Raw genomic sequence first — 7896 nt, 5'->3', positions numbered from 1 at the left:
CTTTCAGTACCATGGACAGCTCTGCAGCAGCTGTTTTTGTGAACAGGCTATAGTAAAGAGGAGGGTCAGGCACATGTCAATCTTGAGCAAGTGGGCGGTCCAGGCAGATAAAGACTGCCACAGTGTGACCTCATTAAACTCAGCCCCTCACCCTGGCAACCGGGTGCACCACTCCCAATCTCCTCAGCCAGTAAACAAGACAACCAGCAAGCACACAGCCAGGCACACACACACATGCGCACTCGTAAATGCACACATACAGCAATACGGAAACACAAACAAATACTCAAATGCACACTCTCTCAAAACCCAGGCTTGTTTTTTTTTTGTTTTTGTGTTATTTTGTGTCATTTTGCTTCTAAGGAGTATAAATTATTTTCAATAATTTTAAGGATCATAAATGTACACATAGGAAGAACTATTCCAGGAACCGTTCCAGTCATCAACTCTGGCTTTTATAACCCGATGGATAAACAAAAGAAAAAAGAAGGAAAAAGGGGGAAAGGACAGTAAATTAAAAAAAGTACTTTTGTGTGTGTGGTTTGTTTGCATGATAGATGTGCTCTGTACCAGGCAAGAGAGGATGGTGAATTGTTGATGGATCAACACTGTCGACACAAAGGGATAAGAGGGCACAGTAATCTGTTGTTTGTACAAGCCCCCTCCCTTGTCCCCTGCTCTCCACTTTCCACCTCCCTCCATTTCTGGGTCTGTTCCTGAACAAGCATCCAACAGAGAGGAGGGGGTTGGGGGGGGGTTACTGTATAAGCTCCAAAACTGGTCAGAAGGGTCTTTTTACTCACAAAGGAGGCGGCAACAGTACAGACACCACAGGGGTAGCTGAAAACATTACACAGATTAATGAAACCTTTGCTGTTGTGTTGGGGCACAAGGGACCATTTCCATATCCAACAGTTAAGCCTGCAGAGCATTCCCCTGCCAAATTCTCCACATGCTTTGCTGAGCATGCACAAAAGGAAGCCACTCATCCCATCAAAGTTGCCCACCACGGCCGACATGACCTCTCACTGCTTTTGCTGACCTCAAAGGAAGTTTAGAGTCACAGACATAGGTCAAATCAGCAAATCAATAACATATGATGGGGTTGGGGGGAGGGGGTCTGGGTGTCTGATTAACAGGGAGATAAAGAAGTAGGGGTCTCTGCACAGAGAGCAAGCAAGTGGGTGTAGTTAGCCAGATCTGTGGCTGTCTGAATAAGATCTACACTCTACAAGCTACATTCTGCAGAATGAGGTCATCGACTGGTGGTCTTTTTTTTATTTTTCTCCATGCAGGAATAGGTGAGGGCCATGCAAGGCCTGTGGGTGAAAAGAGAACATTTAAAAGATGACGGGCTCTCATTAAAGTTTCACACACCCTTATTTATACAGCTATGGCTCATCATTCAAAGTAGGACATCTGCACTTTACTACGCTATAATGTTTAAACTTGCATTCTAGGTCACCCATTGTACAAGAACTTGCAAAAATAAAAACTCACAAGTTCACACTACAATGGAATCGATAGACCTTTTCATGGCAGAAACAATCTTTCTTTAAGGCTATATACATTTGTTCCTCTGGCAATGAGTTGGCACATCTGTAAGAGAAGGAGAAACCTGCAGTGAGCACATGGCCAGAGAGGTGAAAACAGGGGCCTAGACACTATAATCCCCTAAACAGGCATCTGACTGAAACCAGGGCTTAACCCCCCATACGCATTCAAATCCAGTTTTTGAAGGCACAACTGATGGAACAGTGCCAATACAGACATGGGTACTGCCCGATTTGTGCCCCCAAAAGCAATGATGACTGCCAAATAACCTTGCTACAAGGCTTTTCAATTGAGAGCAGAACTCTGGATGACTCATGATCGATATGATGCAGAGTGATTGTGAAGACAAGAGAAGGTGACAACCAGTGAGGGTGATAATACCTTCCAGGAACATGATAATACCTTCCAGGAACATGGCCTTTGTGACCTTGCTGGTGCATAGCTACCTGTTTGTGATGTGTCAGTAAATAGTTAATAGTTAACAAATAAAGTGGCACAAAAATTATACTGTATAATATAGGAGAATTGCATATCTTATTCAAACAGTAGGGAAAACACCGAACTAAATGCAAAAGCAAAAAGCTCAGTTATAAGTCTACACGGCTAGTGTTCCTTTACTAACTAATCTGTGGCCGTTCGTGCATTTTGCAGTAGGTATGCGCCATCTGCTGTTTGCAACCGTCAAATCGTAATGTTAGCAAACAATACAATATAAGTTTAGCTGTGTTCCGAAACTATGCTGTTGTGTAGTTATTGCATCAGTCTTAATTTTTTAAATTATTTTAAGATAAAATGTGTTCCCGCCCGGTTTCGAACCGAGGACCTTTCGCGTGTTAGGCGAACGTGATAACCACTACACTACGGGAACTGATGTACTGATGTCGGTTTGGTCAACCAGACTCAGACTGGTGAACTGACAAATAATCACTGTAACTTTATACTGAATTACTTTACTGCATTAGAGCTCAATTTTTCTAAAAGCAAGTATTTTTCCTGTACTACGCTGGTAAGGCAACTGTTGATTAGTTAACTAGCTAGGCTTTTCATTCTAGTTTAAAGCTATCTGTCGATTTGCATTCCTTCAATGATGTTATGCAGTCATTTTCCGAGGGGGGGGTTGATAGTGGTATGAAAAGTCTTCCGTTAACAGAAATACAGACAGACAGTTCCTTCAAAGCTATGAAAATAGCTGTCACTGTGAACCTGCTGACAGACAAACCTAGTTAGCTAGCAGTGCTTGTCAGAAGAGCTAGATAGCATTAGCTATGAACAGTATCATTAGCCAGCGTTCTTTTACAAAGCACGCTTTATACAAACGCGCAGCACATATTTCTTCAAACTGGCTTATCTAGTTTTTTTGCAAACCAAAGTGAATTGTGTACTTCGAAATATGAAAGCGAAAGAAGAGACTACAACCTTGACGGCAAACTAAGGTTGGGTATTTAACTACCGTTAAGCTAGCTGACGTTTAAGAATTAGCCAGTTAGATGATTAATTGTAACTAACGAAATCCTTGGAGTCGCACGAGGTCGTTGTTTATAAAACAGGCTGGTCACTAAATCAAAACACTGTACGCATATTCGGATTCGGGTGTTTTAAAGGAATGTTTTATCGTTGTAAATTATCTTGAGCGCTGGCTAGCCAGCTAGCTAACGATAACCTAACGAGTCCTCTGCGGCAAAACGGGCATCTTTGACCGTCGTAGTGAACACACAACACGAGTGAGCAAATAGATTAAATATCCTGTGTTGTTTGTTCTGTTAGGTTAAGTTGGTGATGTTGTAGCACAGCGAACAAAAATATCGAGGTGTCGGTATATGCAACATTGTAGCTAACTACCTACCCAGGTAGCTACGTTTGATGTATTGCTAACTGAGTGGCTAATGCTAGCGTAATTAACCCACCTACCCAGCTAGCTGCCTAAATGCGTATCACTGACGTGAACTAAATTGAATCTCTAGCTACATTTGCTTGACAAGAGGGAAGCAAACGTTCGACAGCAAGTTAATTATGGGGTTTCATTGTAAAATATATTGTTTGTTTTGTCAGTTCTGTGAGTTCAAACGATTTTACATTAAATTATTTGATATCCTTAAGATAACTTACTGCGACTACATCAGGACCTAATGGTAGCTAGCTAGTCTTCATTAGAATGTCGTGTTGAAGGTAGCGATTATATAATGTTTATTATGTCATTGTCGATGGTCACCTATTTTTCAAGAACGTTTCATTTGAATGATACAGAAAGCTATATCTCATCGGTCTTTAAATTAAATCAATATTGCCACAAGATGCTGCTCCAGCCTGTCAGTGTATACATACACACACACAGATTCAGAAATGTATATAAACAATGAGTCTATTCTATGCATTTTCTTCTAGTAGTTGTGGAGAAATGAGTGAGACTGACTTTTCTTCCTCTATGGACATGGCTGAGATAAACCACATCCAGTATGAGCTGGAGTACACAGAGGGCATCAGTCAGCAGATGAGGATTCCCAGCAGGCTTAAAATAGGACCCAACTCCTCAGATGACCAACATGGTCCCCTCCTGGAGGCACCCCACAGCACAATGATGCATGTTCCAGAGAGGATTGTAGTGGCAGGTATACCCACGAGAGTTATCGTTGGTGTGCCTTCATGTGAGCTTAAAAAATCTGTACCTCCCTGCCCCTGTCAACAGTTTTGTTATGTTCTATTTCCTGAAATAATGTAATTTCTCCTAATTCTGCCTGTCCTGTCCAGAAATATGACCTTGGGACAGCCTTTGAGTTATTTGCAGAAAAAGTGAACTGGTTGAGGGTCTCAAAAACCTTATTTGGATGCATAAAATTTAGCCAGCATTTAATAGGAGCGTGACATGTATTTTGTTTCTTTTCTAAACTTTTCCTCATTGATGGCTCAAGGGGATGGTAGTGATGCGCACTTTAACAGACCCAGAGATCTGGATCTTATTCAGTCCACCCCAGTGGAGTCTGTGGAGCTAAAGGCCCCTCCCAGAGTTCTCACCCTCCAGGACCAACCTCTGGACTTCCTAGAGCCAGAGCACCCAGCTACATCATCTGCCCCACAAAAAGAAGAGGTACTGAGACCCAGAAAATTAGCGTAAAATGTATTATGTGTTTTGTTATAAGGTTGGTGGTTTGTGTGTTTGTGGTATTAGTACTTTATTCACTGTGTGCTGCTCATTTATGTTTATAAGGCTGAAACTGAAAATCTCATTGGGAGATGGAATGCTACCTGGTCCCAAGCTTGTTCTATTACCACTCCCCTGCATAGTTGTATTAGAAAAATAAATGTCCAGCAGTCTGTCTGTTAAGCAAATAAGTGCTTCAGAACGAAATAAAGCAGTATGAGTAATCTTTGAATTCTTTCGACAAAGGTCTATGCTCACTCAAGATCAAGGCGTGAGCGGTGCATGACCGAAAACTCCACTGTCCGACAAAATGGTCAAATAAACAAATACGATGTGTAAGTACTAGTACTGTTTGTATACATACCAAATCTCTACTCATCTCTCCTCTTGCTGCCTGGACCAAGTGTCAGTGTGCACTGTTCTGATCACTCAAGGAGTCCTTTAGAAGGTGTGTCATGGTATCTTTAGGAGTGGTGAAGGCATCTGTGCTGTTTTAGTCTCTCTGATTCTGTGATTCTTGTACAGTTCCTTTGTTTCTCACGAACCATATTGTTGGACACAGTTTAGCTCTTCATAGCTGTTTATGTTTGTCAGTTTAAAGTACTATGATAGTATAGAAGTAAGCTAGTTGTTCCCTAAGAAGGCACCATAACTACTCCATTATATAATAGCATAACAAGACATTTTGGCAAAGATAAAAATACAAAAAAAGTCTTTTTTTGAGGTGCTGTTGACATACATTAAAGATACAAATTCCACCTTTTCTAAGGTTTGATTTATTGGCAAAGCACATAAGTAGCGCCTTTATGAGCCTCTCTGTTGTACAAATCTTACCAAATTTTTAAAAACGGCTGCATGCAGTCAAAAAGCAGTCAAAACCCCACTCATCATCACTCATGGTGTTTTGTTGGGGGGTTTTACATGTTCTATCCATGCTCAATGGCCAGTACAAGCCTGTCTCCTGGTGCTCCTCTCCGCGCCTGCCCCCCTCTTGTTGCCCCTGATGACCTACAGAGCTTGGACACTGCTAGTGGCGTCCTCTCCTACATCCAGTGTACCACACGCCGAGCCTGTGAGCAACTCCTGGCTATGCTGGATGACGGTCGCCGCAGGTGAGACATCCACTGTGCTTAATGGTATTTTCCTTCAGGTACCAAAGGTGAACAAAGGCATGTGGGGAGCAGCTAGCATGGTGCCAGCATTTGCATGAAGACTACTAGCTTTCATTTGCTGTAAGGAAATGTTTTTTAGTTTAGGTTCAAACATCCCTTTACAAGAATTCAGTGTGGCTGGGTTCAGGGCAGTGAAGCAGAACTGGAATTGAGGGGGATGTTTTTTGACTAGCAGAATAATTAGAAAAAGTGCATTGAAGCAGATAGTTGGGACTATGCTATAGCTCCATTATGATTGCATGCTCTCCTGTGACAGAAGTGATAAATCACCTTAATGCCTTTTTTGGCATAGAAACCTCAGACACAATTAAGTTATATAAATGTAGTAACTCGTCAAGGGTATTGTCAGTTATAACCAAAGTGAGTGGTACACACATGTGACAAAGTTATGCAATTGCAATTCTTAAACAAAACCTGTTTTGCATTGTACTTTAGTAGAACTGCTCTTGTGACTTTCGATGCCAGTTTAGAGAGCACTCCTGATGATGCGTCTTTAGTTGATGCTGCAGCTCTCAGACGACAGGTACCAAATCACTCCTCAACACTACACTTTGTTCTCAGCCTTGGCAGAACTGACTGTAATGTATTGTTGGTTTTGTGGGGTTTTCTGCATTGACCAAACAGATTGTAAAGCTGAACCGAAGGCTTCAGCTGCTGGAGCAGGAGAATAAAGAGAGAACCAAGAGGGAGGTGGTCATGTACTCAATTACAGTGGCTTTCTGGCTGGTCAACACGTGGATCTGGCTCCGTCGTTGAACCCTGGAAACAAGAACTTGTTTGGTTCCACCTCTCAGGCCTTGTTTAGATAGGCTGGTAAATCTGGGCTTTGTTGTTGCTGTTTTGTGTTGTTTTGTTTTGTTTTGTTTTGTTTTGTTTTGTTTTGTTTTGTTTAATATCTCCAGTCTGAGTCCAATCCTTTTCAACCAGATCTTTAAAGTCAGTTTTACATTCCCAACAGTAAAATTGTCCATTTCAGCAAAAAGTCTGAACACATACATCTGTTTAGGTGAAAAACACACAGGATAAACATTCTTGGATAAAAGTAGGTAAAGTTTCAGATAAAGCAAAGTTTTTCAACAATTCAGAAATTTAATCACAGCCTCCATAACTAGGATAAGCTGTATTACCTACAAGACCAGTTCTATCAACTTCAGCTACATTAATGTTTTTAGACTGTGTACCATAGGTGTAATTATGTTTAAATGAGTTTTGTCCATTGTGTATTTATATTTCCCTTTAAAGCCATTTATAGTGTTGCCAATAATGAAACATTTGAATAGCATGATTGTGGTGGTTGTAACATATGAACAAAAATTGTGTTGTACTTTATCATTGTGTTATACTAAGAGGACCATGCTAGATAATAGACATTCCAGACTTTTGTGAATGTTTGTGCATGCTTGTGATGAAACATACTGCCTCACTTATTTATTTCCACCTGTAAATATTTGACATAGCACTCAGCAGAATACGGTGAAAAGTATCAAATTTTTGTTAAATGCAACCTTTTTTTCAGTAGTTACTGTATGCTTTAAAGTTGTGGAGAACACCATTTCTGTTTCTATTGCATAATCATGCCACAATAATTTTTTCCACAGTTCGTAAAATAAAGCTGTCAGTTAGTTAACTGTTTTTGTAGTGTCACAAAGGTCTGAGTTTTGTAGTGTAGGCATTAGCCTATATTTTTACATTGAGGTCTGAATTCCATTAGGTACTTGTTTCAGGTCACTAGAAAAGTTAATTTACTTGCCATGATGTAGTCAGAACCAAAGGGGAAGATGGCAGTAAGGCAAACTGTGTAATGTGAAGTTCACTAAACTGATAAAGGATTAGGTAAACGAGATATATGGGTGATGATAATTACAAAAAGTAAGCCTGAGTTGGTGGGAAGTCTGCCTTAAGCAGACGAACTTCTGGGTGGACAGAAACGGACATATCAGCGTGACCTTGAAATGTAAAATGTACAGAAACTGAAATGCTTAAGAGGTTTGTGCATCCTATAGGGGGCGCAACTGGGTTCTAATTTCATTTGAC

The 7896-nt window shown here is 40.8% G+C and overlaps 1 protein-coding gene and 1 non-coding gene across 7 annotated transcripts; one reads left to right on the top strand and one right to left on the bottom strand.

Moving 5' to 3' along the window:
* Positions 1-2349: 2349 nt before the first annotated feature.
* trnav-aac (transfer RNA valine (anticodon AAC)) lies at positions 2350-2422 on the bottom strand. The gene has a single exon. It is a non-coding gene; the product is annotated as a tRNA-Val (tRNA).
* mffb (mitochondrial fission factor b) lies at positions 2410-7494 on the top strand. 6 transcript variants are annotated; one of them, XM_027032288.3, is made up of 7 exons: positions 2410-2560; positions 3940-4160; positions 4461-4636; positions 4937-5025; positions 5638-5802; positions 6298-6385; positions 6487-7494. In XM_027032288.3, the coding sequence occupies exons 2-7, from the start codon at positions 3950-3952 to the stop codon at positions 6616-6618; spliced, it is 861 nt and encodes a 286-aa protein (XP_026888089.2). In that variant the 5' UTR covers positions 2410-2560; positions 3940-3949; the 3' UTR covers positions 6619-7494. The 6 variants fall into 6 exon arrangements, with proteins under 6 accessions (XP_026888089.2, XP_026888080.2, XP_026888095.2 ...); XM_027032279.3 differs by having other exon boundaries at positions 2417-2560; positions 3937-4160; XM_027032294.3 differs by lacking the exon at positions 2410-2560 and adding an exon at positions 2634-2987 and having other exon boundaries at positions 6301-6385.
* The last annotated feature ends 402 nt before the right edge of the window (positions 7495-7896 follow it).

The sequence above is a fragment of the Electrophorus electricus genome, chromosome 11 (assembly GCF_041902795.1).
Source record: "Electrophorus electricus isolate QZ-2024a chromosome 11, ASM4190279v1, whole genome shotgun sequence".
Lineage (NCBI taxonomy): Eukaryota > Metazoa > Chordata > Actinopteri > Gymnotiformes > Gymnotidae > Electrophorus > Electrophorus electricus.
This window is presented reverse-complemented; position numbering and strand designations above follow the sequence as displayed.

What these genes read in the sequence shown, in the direction of transcription:
- mffb (XM_027032288.3), top strand. Translation starts at nt 3,950, where the DNA reads ATGAGTGAGACTGACTTTTCTTCCTCTATGGACATGGCTGAGATAAAC. An exon ending in CTGCCCCACAAAAAGAAGAG is followed by an intron (nt 4,637 to 4,936) that starts GTACTGAGACCC and finishes CTTTCGACAAAG; the next exon opens with GTCTATGCTCACTCAAGATC. An exon ending in CTGGATGACGGTCGCCGCAG is followed by an intron (nt 5,803 to 6,297) that starts GTGAGACATCCA and finishes ATTGTACTTTAG; the next exon opens with TAGAACTGCTCTTGTGACTT.